This window comes from Ranitomeya imitator, chromosome 4 (genome assembly GCF_032444005.1).
Source record: "Ranitomeya imitator isolate aRanImi1 chromosome 4, aRanImi1.pri, whole genome shotgun sequence".
NCBI lineage: Eukaryota > Metazoa > Chordata > Amphibia > Anura > Dendrobatidae > Ranitomeya > Ranitomeya imitator.
The window spans coordinates 671,652,067-671,665,567 of NC_091285.1; the positions used below are offsets into that span (position 1 = coordinate 671,652,067).

A 13,501-nucleotide genomic window follows, 5' to 3' on the forward strand; every position below is an offset into this window, starting at 1 on the left:
ACCGTATGTAATTACTGCCAGCTATGCTATGGAGTTATAAAACTCCATAATCCAGAGTGCTACAGGTGGCTAAATCATATGGGCACGTGGGGAAAGGAACGCCGATTCGGAATATGTGCTTGGCTCATAGTAGAGATATTGCATTCCGTTATTATAGGTCATTTTCCAGATTTCATACCTCATAGCCTTGCTGTGCCATGTGCTTGGTCACACAAAGAGGTTCAGGTTGCTATAGCTGCAGAAGAGTTCACACCCTTGTGTTAACAGATTCAAAAGAGCTTGTCCTAGCTCTTTTAATTAAAAGAAAACAATGATCCTGTGGAATCCCAAGGGTGGGGCACATTTCAGGAGTGGAAGAAGATGTCCTGAACTTAAAATCCTAAATGGATTCTCCCTTGTCCCTCACAGTCCCCAGTCAAATATGGCATAAAAAATAGTTCTTTGTGGATACGGACCCCAGCCCTGATGGTTGAGGGTAGGTATAGGATGGTTAGAGGGGCATGGGTGGGAGTTATGGGACTTGGTTTACACTGATAGTAATACTCCGCACATGGAAAGAATAATATCGCTGGTTTTTGATATACTCATGGGAATCCTGAAAGTTATTTTTGGTTCTGGAATAGCTGTGGCCTCAGAGACTGTTCAGACTGGACTGCAGGAGACGCACTGGTCTGGGGAATCTGTCAGGTTATTTGATAGGTGGTGGGTTTGGTATACCCAACTTATGCCAAAGGAGTCAGCCTTTTAGTACATAAGAATATCCCCTCTAAGTGTATAGATTTATTTTTGGGATGATGAGGGCCGGTTTGTGGGACTTTGGTGCACATTAAACCATTTAGAAAGTATTCTAGTTGTGATTTATGTACATCCTAAAGAAGATTCTAGTGAAACTCGCAGTGACCCGATATCCCCCTCATAGTTATGGGGGACTTTAATAATATCTGTAATCCCTTTAAGGATAAGTGTCCGGCTGGGAATGATTCACTTTCTTCCGCTAGGTTTATTTGACCTCTGGGGGAAAGATCTCCTAATCTCCAGATTTCCCCATGTGCCTCGTCCGCTTCCCTCTCATGGACTGATGACTCCCTTATGGCCCCGTATATAGGACATTGTAATCTCCGCTAGGTCTCGTTCACATCACGCCTCTCGCTTAAGGTTTGTGTGGACCATGGACAGACTAGACAATCCTTGGGGTGGAAACTTACCCTATTTTTCGGACTATAATACACATTTTTTCTCCCCTAAATTTGGGAGGAAAATGGGGGTGCACCTTCTAGTCCAAATGTAGCTTACTAGGGAAAAGGTTGGGGCGGTGGGTCACAGGAGGCAGGGCCACCACTCCAGGAAGCTGGCAGCTGCAGGTACATGGTGTGGCCCTTGGCTGGGAGGAGCGGTTGTCCCGACAGTGTGAGTGCGACGGTGTGGCCATTGTCGGTAAGAGGGGGTGTCCCGGTGGGGTGAGGGCGATGGTGTGGCCCTGGGCTGGCAGGAGGGGGTGTCCCAGCGATGTGAGGGCGACGGTGTGGCCCCAGGCTGGGAGGAGGGGGTCTCCCGGCAGTGTGAGGGTGATGGTGTGGCTCTGGGCTGGGAGGGGGTGTCATGGCAGTGTGAGGGCGATGATGTGGCCCCAGGCTGGGAGGAGGGGGTGACCCAACAGTGTGACTCTGGGCTGGGAGGGGGTGTCCTGGCAGTGTGAGGGCGATGGTGTGGCCCCGGGCTGAGAGAAGGGGGTGTCTCGGCGGTGTGAGGGCGATGGTATGGCCCCGGGCTGAGAGAAGGGGGTGTGCTGGCGGTGTGAAGGTGATGGTGTGGCCCTGGGCTGGGAGGAGGGGGTGTGCCGGCGGTGTGAGGGCGATTGTGTGGTCCTGGGCTGGGAGGAGGGGGTGTCCCAGCAGTGTGAGTGTGATGGTGTGGCCCCGGGCTGGGAGGAGGGGGTGTCCCGGCGGTGTGAGGCAGGAGCGGAGACCCCACTCTGAGCATTGATCTCCCAGTGGTGGGCTACAGGAAAATGGCGCCACCTTTGGCACATGCGCGCAGTTCGACCTCGGCTCAATGGCAAACCAAGATCTCAATCTGCACATGTGCTGCCTCCGGGGCCATTTTTCTCTAGCTCATGTCTCACACACGGCATTTTTTTGAAGTCCAACGTCAAGATATCAATGTAGAGCGGGAACTCCTCGTCTGCCACCGGCACCATTTTCCTGAAGCCCACCGCCAGGATATCAGTGGCTCCTGCCTTGCACCAATGGGATACCCCATCCTCCCTGTACAGGGCCCGCAGTATCGCTCAACTCCTGCTGCCGCTGGCTACTGGCTCCCTGCAGTGGTCACCCTGCCTGTCGTGACCCCGCTCCACTGCCACCACCGCCTCTCTGGTAAGCTAATTTTGGACTACAATGTGAAAATGGGGGTCCATCTTACACATTTTGTGTACGATTTTCCTATGCCCTCTACTGAGGAAGCCAGTCAGGTGAAACGGCGCTGTCGGGGTAGCTGAGGAGCGCCTTTGGCCAGGAGCAATATCATTCTTAAGTTGTACTTCTTCATGTTTTTGGCAGCTTGTTATTATAAAGCACATTTGCACCTTAAAATGTTGATCTGTTCTCTCACAGTATGCTAGGTCCTGGGCCACACTTTGCTGTATTACCGCACAATAGTATGCTTCACTTCAGATTAGCACTGTGCTTTATACAACAGGTGAACATTGTCTTAAGCGGTTTCTTACTTTGCATGGTCCTATTATGCATCTGTGTACATATGGCTTTAATTTTGCTGCCTTCTCCATCACTATCCCTGGCCTTTGCTGCTGCTCTCAGCTGTATGTATTTAGAGAAATTCCCTTGTTGTATTTTTACTCACGGTTTTTTACTCATGTTGCAATAAATGACACACACTGCTCAAAAAAATAAAGGGAACACTTAAACAACAGAATATAACTCCAAGTAAATCAAACTTCTGTGAAATCAAGCTGTCCACTTAGGAAGCAACACTGATTGACAATCAATTTCACCTGCTGTTGTGCAAATGGAATAGACAACAGATGGAAATTATTGGCAATTATCAAGGCACACTCAATAAAGTAGTGGTTCTGCAGGTGGGGACCACAGACCACATCTCAGTACCAATGCTTTCTGGCTGATGTTTTGGTCACTTTTGAATGTTGATTTTGCTTTCACACTCGTGGTAGCATGAGACGGACTCTACAACCCACACAAGTGGCTCAGGTAGTGCAGCTCACCCAGGATGGCACATCAATGCAGGATGTGGCAAGAAGGTTTGCTGTCTGTCAGCCTAGTGTCCAAAGGCTGGAGGTGTTACCAGGAGACAGGCCAGTACACCAGGAGATGTGTAGGGAGCCATAGGAGGACAACAACCCAGTAGCAGGACCGCTACCTCAGCCTTTGTGCAAGGAGGAACAGGAGGAGCACTGCCAGAGTCCTGCATAATGACCTCCAGCAGGCCACAAATGTGCATGTGTCTGCACAAACGGTTAGAAACCGACTCCATGAGGATGGTCTGAGTGCCCGACATCCACAGATGGGGGTTGTGCTCACAGCCCAACACCGTGCAGGACGATTGGCATTTGCCACAGAACACCAGGATTGGTAAATTTGCCACTGGCGCCCTGTGCTCTTCACAGATGAAAGCAGGTTCACACTGAGCACATGTGACAGACGTGACAGAGTCTGGAGACGCCGTGGAGAGCGATCTGCTGCCTACAAAATCCTTCAGGATGACCAGTTTGATAGTGGGTCAGTAATGGTGCGGGGTGGCATTTCTTTGGAGGGCTGCACAGCCCTCCATGTGCTCGCCAGATGTAGCCTGACTGTCATTAGGTACCGAGATGAGATCCTCAGACCCCTTGTGAGACCATATGCTGGTGCGGTTGGCCCTGGGTTCCTCCTAATGCAGGACAATGCCAGACCTCATGTGACTGGAGTGTGTCAGCAGTTCCTGCAAGATGAAGGCATTGAAGCTATGGACTGGCCCGCCCGTTCCCCAGACCTGAATCCAATCAAGCACATCTGGGACATCATGTCTTGCACCATCCACCAATGTCACATTGCACCACAGACTGTCTAGGAGTTGGCGGTTGGTTTAGTCCAGGTCTGGGAGGAGATCCCTCAGGAGACCATCCACCGCCTCATCAGGAGCATGCCCAGTCATTGTAGGGAGGTCATACAGGCACGTGGAGGCCACACACACTACTGAGGATCATTTCCTTGTCTTGAGGCATTTCCACTGAAGTTGGATCATCCTGTTGATTTTCCACTTTAATTTTTGAGTATCATTCCAACTCCAGACCTCCGTGGGATATTAGTTGTGATTTACGTTGACAATTTTTAGGTTTTATTGTTCTCAACACATTCAACTATGTAATGAATAAAGATTTACAACTGGAATATTTAATTCAGTGTTATCTAGGATGTGGGATTTTAGCGTTCCCTTTATTTTTTTTAGCAGAGTATTTTAATTAGACCACTCTATTGGTTATGCCTTTCTATCCCAGGGATATTTACAAGGGATTTTGTTTATTATAATTATTTGAAGGTGGGCAACAAACCTTAAATGGACATTGGATACATTTTTAGGGTGAACAGCCGACAACCCAAAAAAGCATATAAATAACAAATAGTAAGGTTGCACCATAATATACAAGAAAGGGTTACTCTAGAACAGGGGTGGGGAACCTTAGGCCCCAGGGCCATTTACGGCCCTTGATTACCTTTTATGAGGCCCCCATGACCCCCCCCGGGCAGATTCTCAGGGACCGCATTCTTGGGCACGGAGCTATATTTTGATTACAACCAGCTCATTAATTTCTTCTTGCTCTGTTGGCACACACATGCAGTGCTCACTACTGAACACTGAAGGGCATGCAATGAAAGATCACGTCCTGACACCAGTGCCAGAGTCAGGATGTACTTTGTGGGCAGAGTTTGTACGGCCCCTGAAGGATGGTATAAATATCCAAATGGCCCTTGGTAGAAAAAAAGATTCCCTATCCCTGCTCTAAAACATTGAAACTGCATTGCTGCCATATAGTACAAAATTGCTATATAATGTACACATTAAATATTTATCTGCAAACATTGCTATGAAAAAAGGAAGGTACTTCGCACATAGATTGTCCAATATATGTGAGCTCAATTGCCACGTCAAGGCGTTCTTCATAATTGGGTCCCTGTCCTGATATGTCACCTCTCTTGGGCAAGAAAACCCTACAATTTATGGGGCAGGAAAAGACCAACTAATCTGCTTAAAATCACCTGTGGCTGATGGGAGTGCACATGTCCATTTTTTCCTAGTTCCTATGGCAGCAATGCAGTTTCAATGTTCTAGAGTAACCCTTTCTTGTATATTATGGTGCAACCTGCATACAGACCCATCTCACTGTTGACCTCAGATGTTAAAATACTGGCTAAAATCCTTGCATCACGTCCAAGCAAGGTCATCACCTCAATAATTCATCCTGATCAACTGGGAGTTAAGCCTTCAAAATCTAGTCATTAATCTACGTAGATTATTCATAAATTGTTCAATGAATTCAACAAGCGGCTCTACTTCACACTAGACCTTGGAAATCAAGGTCCCAGACTCTGGGAAAGAGTAGAGAGGCCACAATCCAAGCTGCTGGAGGTCTAGTGTGAAGTCTCCACAATCAGTGATGGTTTGGGGGCCATGTCATCTGCTGGTGTAGGTCCACTGGGTTTGATCACCAAAGTCAGCGCTGCGGAATATGTTAGCGCTATATAAAAATATAGATTATCATTATTAACAGAAATAAACACGTGAAATAGATCACTCTGGGTGTAATGACTCTATATACGAGTTTCACTTTTTGTACAGAAGAACTGAAATAAATTAACTTTTTGATGATATTCTAATTTTGTGAGAAGCGCCTGTATATAAGGGGCAGGTTCATCAAGGCTTTTGCGGCAGATAAGTGTGGTCGTTTTTGGTGGTGCTGGCAGTAATTAATGGCGGCTAATGGGTCAGTCGGGATGAATATCTGTTCTAGTCATCTGCTATAGTCTACACTGACACCTTGTGTCCCTATGACAACACTTCTTGCCATAGGGACACTATATGTTGGTTCATACCACCATTCTCATCAATGACCCGTCCTAACTGGCCCGTGTGGGGATATTGCTGGGAATGGTATATTGGATCCATAGATGGTCCCTATGACAAACCTTAATCACCAATAATTCTCCACTAACGCGTCCTACTGGGAAATCTGAGACCCCACAGTCCGATACCCCACAGAGGTACACCAGCCCCAGAGGAAGAAGAGTTAGAGGATTTTATTATAAAAAGGTTTGTTTTCCCCAGTGACGGTGGAGATTGCAGGAGGCAGAGGAGGGTTGTGTGGGTCATGTATGGATAGCAGGGCCGCGCAGCACAGAGTATTAAAGCCCTCGGCTCAGTCCGACCTTCAGCTCCTCCGGTTTGAAGACGCCGCGTTCTGTGATTATTGCCGTAATCAGTCCATTTGGGGTGACGTCAAACGCGGGGTTCCACACCCCGATACCTGCGAGGAGGAGACGCGGAAATGATACATAGTGACGCGGTGAATAATCAGGATCGGTCATTTCCACAAATCACTCACCTGGAGCCGCCACACGGACGCCATTGATATCGGTCAGCTCCCGGCTGGGTCGCTCCTCTATGACAATACTGCCACCTGTTGGTAAGCCGAGGTCACAGGAAGTGCTGGGGGCCGCCACGTAGAACGGTATCCCATGGTGCTTGGCGAGGACGGCCAGCTGGTACGTTCCTACCTTGTTTGCGGTATCGCCGTTAGCGACCACGCGGTCGGCTCCCACCACCACCGCTAGGGCGAGAAGGTAAAACGGGACGAGGACTTGTAAAAATCAATTACATAGGAGGGGGCGAAAGCAGCACTGATGCCTGCAGTGATCATGTGGGGTAGGGTATTATCCCTGGAGTTATGGTTGGTAAAGAAGTAGCCTGGGGTTTGGAAAACATGGCAGCTTTCTTCAATAGCACCACACCAGTCCATAGGTCATGTCTGGTATTGTGACTAGGCTTCATTGGATAGAATAGGGACGAGTTACAACACAAACGACCAATCTTAATCCTATGATCTGATGGGGTCTTGGGCAGCAAATTAAAACTGTGCAGTTCAGTGCTATCACCACTAGGGGGAGCGCACAGCATAAGGATCCATTAGAGCGCTGTATTCATTCACAAGCAGGGAGCTCCCCCTAGTGGTGGCAGTAAGCACCCTGATTTCTGACTGTCTTGTGCTCTCTCATTAATGTAACCGCACTCACCGCTAACCTGACGGTCCCTCATGGTCACTGCCGCCATGCTGTCTGTGATGAGAGTGGCCGGCGTCTTCTCATACACCAGCTCGTATGCCGTCAGCCTGGAGCCCTGGTTATAGGGTCGGGTCTCGGTACAGAAGACGTGAGACAAACGGCCCATTGCTTGTAGGGATCGCACCACGCCTGTCGGGGAGACATCTGTGGTTAGGTGGGGAACAAGGGCCTGACAAACCGCCACAGATCCAGCCCTTAATGTGGCGGATGGCTTCTTACCATTCCGTCCTTTCTACCAAGAAAATCAGCTCTCCATGCTCACAGCTGTCTATCTGACCAAGCAGAGCTGCAGTGAACAGCATGGCGGACAGACAAGCATCTTTATTGAGACAGGAGGGATATTTATGGGGCAGATGCAGGATTTTTTTTTGCCTGACACCGGATATAGGACACTTGAACAAAAAAAAGTATTAAAAAAATATAAATATTTCAAATCCCGCCAAATATTAGGGAGGGAAAATAAATAAAAACGCACACATACTTGATACTGCCACATCCGTAATAATCTGATAAATAAAAGTATAAAATTAACTCACCGCTACACTAAATGGCGTAAAAGAAGAAAAAAAAAAAGTGGTAACGCCAGAAATGGGATTTATTATTTTTAGTCTCTTCCCAACAAAAAATACAATAAAGTGCGCTTCCCCCAGAAGAGTGACAGCAGGATCAATGAAGACATCGCCTCTCAGAAAGCTCCATGAGACGGATAATAAACTTTTTGCCATTTTCGGAGTTCTGTAAACATTTTTTTAACCACTAGATAATAACAATCTCTGTATACACAGAGCATGCTCAGACGTTTATGGCTGGCGGTCACACCGGGGTCTTACCCAGCGCAGTGCCGTAGCCGGCCGTGGCCAGGGAGCCGGTGTTGCAGTGAGTCATTATCACCACCCCGGCGCGGCCATTAGTGCTGTCCAGGATGTGCTGCGCCCCCAGGTCCCCGATCATGCGATTGTCCCGGACGTCCTTCTCCAGGAGGGTCTCTGCCCACAGGACCACGCTGGTAATGACAGGAGGACAGGGGTGAGATAGAGAACACGGGGGGCTCGGGACCACCATGGTCGGCACTGCACGTACCTATCCGTTAGCCCCTGGACAGTGGCCCCCGGCTTCTCCGCCTCCTGCACCAGGAAGGAGTTGAGCTCATCTGCCGCCTTCTTCATGTTCACTGCAGTGGGCCGGGCGCCCACCAACAACTCCATGGACTCACGGACAAAGGCCAGGAGATCGGACGTCTGCTGTGGGGGGTCAGCGGTCAGCTCCACCGCCAAACTGAGGGAGCCCACAATGGCGATGGCCGGAGCACCACGGACCTAGGGGAAAACAAGCGGGTGTGTATTGTTTATATAAAAGGGTATTCCAAGTCTAGATGTCTAATTACTGGTCCACCTGTCAGGAGCGACCACGGGTCAGGATCACGAGTCAGGATTGGCCACGGGGACCGGTCCATGGATCAGGAGCGACCACGGGGACCGGTCCATGGATCAGGAGCGACCATGGGGACCGGTCCATGGATCAGGAGCAACCACGGGAACCGGTCCATGGGCCAGGAGCGACCACGGGGACCGGTCCATGGATCAGGAGCGACCATGGGGACCGGTCCATGGATAAGGAGTGACCATGGGGACCGGTCCATGGGCCAGGAGCGACCACGGGGACCGGTCCATGGATCAGGAGCGACCACGGGAACCGGTCCATGGGCCAGGAGCGACCACGGGGACCGGTCCATGGATAAGGAGCGACCATGGGGACCGGTCCATGGGCCAGGAGCGACCACGGGGACCGGTCCATGGATCAGGAGCGACCACGGGGACCGGTCCATGGATCAGGAGCGACCACGGGGACCGGTCCATGGATAAGGAGCGACCATGGGGACCGGTCCATAGATCAGGAGCGACCATGGGGACCGGTCCATGGATCAGGAGCGACCACGGGGATCGGTCCATGGGCCAGGAGCGACACTACGAGGACCAATCCATGGATCAGGAGCGACCATGGCGACTGGTCCATGGATCAGGAGCGACCATGGCGACCGGTCCGTGGATCAGAAGCGACCATGGCGACCGGTCCGTGGATCAGGAGCGACCATGGCGACCGGTCCGTGGATCAGGGCGACCACGGGGACCGGTCCATGGATCAGGAGCGACCACGGGGACGGTCCATGGGCCAGGAGCGACCTCAGGGACCGGTCAATGGATAAGGAGCGACCACGGGGAACGGTCCATCGATCAGGAGCAAGCATGGGAACCGGTCCATGAGTCAGGAATGGCCACTGGGAACAGTCCTGGATTAGGAGGGGCAATAGGGACCACATTTGATCACAGTGGTGATCATCTCGTTACAGTGTGTCAGTGAAGGCTGTTCACCAATATCTCCATACAAGTAGTTGACCAATCAGCAATAACGTCTGGGGTCCAGAGTGGTCGCCTCTGGTGACTGTTGCTAGGCACAACTCATGTAAACGCCACTCTTTATTGTTGCCCTTACCAACTAAACTGCATTTTTCTACAGCTGAAAGCCATGCTCTGATAGGCTATCGGAGGCAACACCTTCACGTGATAACTAGCCAATCATCTAGTCACCAATCACGTGTTCGGTGTGGAACTAGGTCTCCTCCCCTTACACGCGCCAAGAGACATGGCCCCTCCCCCATGACGCCGTTACTCACCTTCATGGTCCGAATGGCGTCCGCTCCCTCCCGCACACCGGTCACCGGCTCATACTGACTGCTGTGCGGTAGCAGCAGCTGGTTCAGCACTAGAAGAGAGCCCCGGCTATACCGCACTGACTCCAGGGACATGGCGAACACGCCGCTTCCGGGGGCGGGGCTTCAACCACGTGCCTGTGAATTAGGGCGTTTACTTTTAGACTCTCTGGGCGGTTTGTTTACGGTAAAGTCGTAATTTGGTGTGTTTTTTTCTCACTTTATTACTATACCCCAATAATGAGCAGAGCGCTGTGACTCTGAGCTCGGGGTCGGCGCTGCACTCACTGCTCCGTGCCCCTGGGATGGAGAGCACGGACTGGGGCCAGCAGAGCCCCCCCAGGCATTACACAGGACGTGCGGCCCCCAACAACCATGGCTCGTCCCACGTGGGGCAACCCATGCACCCACTACAGCGTACATGATGGCAACCCTCCACAGACTCACTGGCAGGATTGTGCCCCCAAACACACGGGCTCAGGCCTGGAGCCACACACTGCTGCCAATATTGCGGGATGTGAAAGGGCGTCCGTCACCCCACAATTCGCCTATAAGCTGCTGCCACCGGCATCAGGGGCTTCTGTAATGCATTCTGTAATGCTGTAGATAAGCCCCCCATGTCACCTGTAAGATAAACATGTTAGATTATACGCGGGCCAGGGCCTCCTGACGATGACGTCCTCTTTTCTTCCAGCACAGGCGTACTTTGTCCTGTTGAGGGCAAAGTACTGCAGTGCGCAGGATCTGGGCCTCTCTGACTTTTCCCGGCGCCTGCGCACTGCAGTACTTTGCTCTGCCCTCAACAGGACAAAGTGCGCCAGAGCCGTGGCATGAAGACAAGAGGGCGTGATCACATGACGATGGGAGGTGTCAGACCTGGACCGCCCCAGGGTGAGTATAATCTAACCTGTTTTTCTTATCTTTCAGGATGCATCGGGGGGCTCATCTACAGCATTACAGAATGTTGTAGATATGCTCCTAATGCCAGTGGCCTTCGCTTATAGGCGAATTTTGGGGTGACAGATTCCCTTTCACGTTTAGAGCCAGGCTCTGACTGGCCCATAGGATAACAGGGGAATCCCCCGATGGGCCCCCAACCCCACTATACCGGCATCTTTTGGCATAATTCACTACCCATAAAAATAAAAAGCAGCATCTCATCATTCATTAACCAAACTACCCAGTTTATTATCATATAGAGATTAGGTGAATTTGTGAATGAGGGAAGTGTAATATTTGTACACAGGTGAAAAGCAGACCCCACAGTCAGTGTTACTGTGCCCTGAGCACCCCAGTCTGACACTGTTTAGAGCAGAAGATACATCTTGACTCAAGTATAAACCATATCTTTGCTCCCATTTGCTTTCGAACTCCTTAAGCAGCACGTCCATGCTGAACTTTCCTCTCACCTTGCATCTTAACGCTCTTCGATAGCCTACAATCCGGCTTCCGTCCCCACCATTCCACTGAGAACCCTGACCAAACTGACAAACGACCTACTTACAGCCAAAGCCAACACACAGTTCTCCATCCTCCTCCTGCTAGATCTGTCCTCTGCCTTCGACACAGTTGACCACTGCCTCCTACTACAGATCCTCTCTTCCTTTGTGTCAAAGACCTCGCCCTATCTTGGATCTCCTCATACCTATCCAACCGCACATTTAGCGTTTCCCACTCCCATACTACCTCTTCATCTCGCCCCCTCTCTGTTGGAGTCCATCAACGCTCTGTCCTTGGGCCCTTACTCTTCTCAATCTATACACTTGGCCTTGGACAACTTAAAGTCCCAAGTCCTCCCAACCACCTATACGGTGATGACACTCAGATCTACCTCTCTGGCCCAGACATCACCTCTCTGCTGTCCAGAATCCCGGAGTGTCTATCGGCCATATCCTCCTTCTCCTCTCACTTCCTCAAGCTTAATGTGGACAAAACCGAACTAATTATCTTTCCTCCATCTCACATATCTTCCCAAACTGATCTATCACAATAAATGAATTCACTTTCCCGTCCCTAAATTCTGCTGCCTCGGGGTAACTCTTGGCTCTGCCCTGTCCTTTAAACTGCACATCCAGCTCAAAAATATTTCCAGAATCCATCTTTTCCTCAACCTTCACTCTACCAAAATGCTTGTGCATGCCCTCATCATCTCCCGCCTCGACTACTGCAACATCCTCCTCTGTGGCCTACCTTCTAACACTCTTGCACCCCTCCAGTCTGTCCTTAACTCTGCTGCTTGACTAATCTCTCTCCTCGCTACACTCCTGCTTTCCCTCTTTGCAAATCCCTTCACTGACTCCCAATTTCCCAGCGTATCCAGGTGAAACTACCAACACTGACCTACAAAGCCATCTAACAAATAACCTTTCTCCTCCGTATATTTCCAAACTAATCTCCCAATATCTTCCCTCACGTAATCTCCGGTCCTCCCAAGACCTCCTCCTCTCCTCCACACTTATTCACTCCTCACCCAATCGCCTCCAAGACTTCTCCCGAATATCCCCAAGTTACCTCCTGTATATTATACCCCAGAGCTGCACTCACTATTCTGCTGGTGCAGTCACTGTGTACATACATTACTGATCCCGAGTTACCTCCTGTATTATACCCCAGAGCTGCACTCACTTTTCTGCTGGTGCAGTCACTGTGTACATACATTACATTACTGATCCTGTGTTACCTCCTGTATTATACCCCAGAGCTGCACTCACTATTCTGCTGGTGCAGTCACTGTGTACATACATTACATTACTGATCCTGAGTTACCGCCTGTATTATACCCCAGAGCTGCACTCACTTTTCTGCTGGTGCAGTCACTGTGTACATACATTACTGATCCTGAGTTACATCCTGTATTATACTCCAGAGCTGCACTTACAATACACCAACAACAGAATAGTAAGTGCAGCTCTGGAGTATAATACAGGATGTAACTCAGGATCAGTAATGTATGTACACAGTGACTGCACCAGCAGAATAGTGAGTGCAGCTCTGGAGGATAATACAGGATGTAACTCAGGATCAGTAATGTAATGTATGTACACAGTGACTGCACCAGCAGAATAGTGAGCACAGCTCTGGAGGATAATACAGGATGTAACTCAGGATCAGTAATGTAATGTATGTACACAGTGACTGCACCAGCAGAATAGTGAGTGCAACTCTGGAGGATAATACAGGATCGATCTTGAATACTACATTCTGAAAACTATAGCCGTTCAATAGAACTTGTTGCTTTGTCTGACTTACTATAGAGCAATTGATATTAATTCAGTATAATACAGTCAGTGTTCGGTCCCGTGGGCAGTACCAATAGAGGAGTGACAGCTCTTCGTGTGCGCACTCTCAGGGCAGGCTGTCTGTGAGTAGGAATCACCCACTGGACTGAAAGTCTCAAAAAAGATTAAATAAATAAGCAGATATTGGGCCGAATCTTTTCCCACAC

At 50.0% G+C, this 13,501-nt stretch overlaps 1 protein-coding gene across 2 annotated transcripts; it reads right to left on the bottom strand.

Moving 5' to 3' along the window:
• Positions 1-6,293: 6,293 nt before the first annotated feature.
• MRI1 (methylthioribose-1-phosphate isomerase 1) lies at positions 6,294-10,768 on the bottom strand. 2 transcript variants are annotated; one of them, XM_069767290.1, is made up of 6 exons: positions 10,681-10,768; positions 8,430-8,665; positions 8,180-8,352; positions 7,302-7,478; positions 6,614-6,838; positions 6,294-6,535 (listed from the first exon to the last, which is right to left on the bottom strand). In XM_069767290.1, the coding sequence occupies exons 1-6, from the start codon at positions 10,693-10,695 to the stop codon at positions 6,414-6,416; spliced, it is 948 nt and encodes a 315-aa protein (XP_069623391.1). In that variant the 5' UTR covers positions 10,696-10,768; the 3' UTR covers positions 6,294-6,413. The 2 variants fall into 2 exon arrangements, with proteins under 2 accessions (XP_069623391.1, XP_069623390.1); XM_069767289.1 differs by lacking the exon at positions 10,681-10,768 and adding an exon at positions 10,021-10,188.
• Between the last annotated feature and the right edge of the window lie 2,733 nt (positions 10,769-13,501).

Excerpts from the sequence above, each read along its gene's own strand:
- MRI1 (XM_069767289.1), bottom strand. The coding sequence starts at position 10,152 with ATGTCCCTGGAGTCAGTGCGGTATAGCCGGGGCTCTCTTCTAGTGCTG. Across the intron at positions 8,353-8,429 it reads GTCCAGGGGCTAACGGATAG|CGTGGTCCTGTGGGCAGAGA; the intron begins GTACGTGCAGTG and ends TGTCATTACCAG. Across the intron at positions 6,839-7,301 it reads GAGGGACCGTCAGGTTAGCG|CGGTGGTGGTGGGAGCCGAC; the intron begins GTGAGTGCGGTT and ends TTCTCGCCCTAG.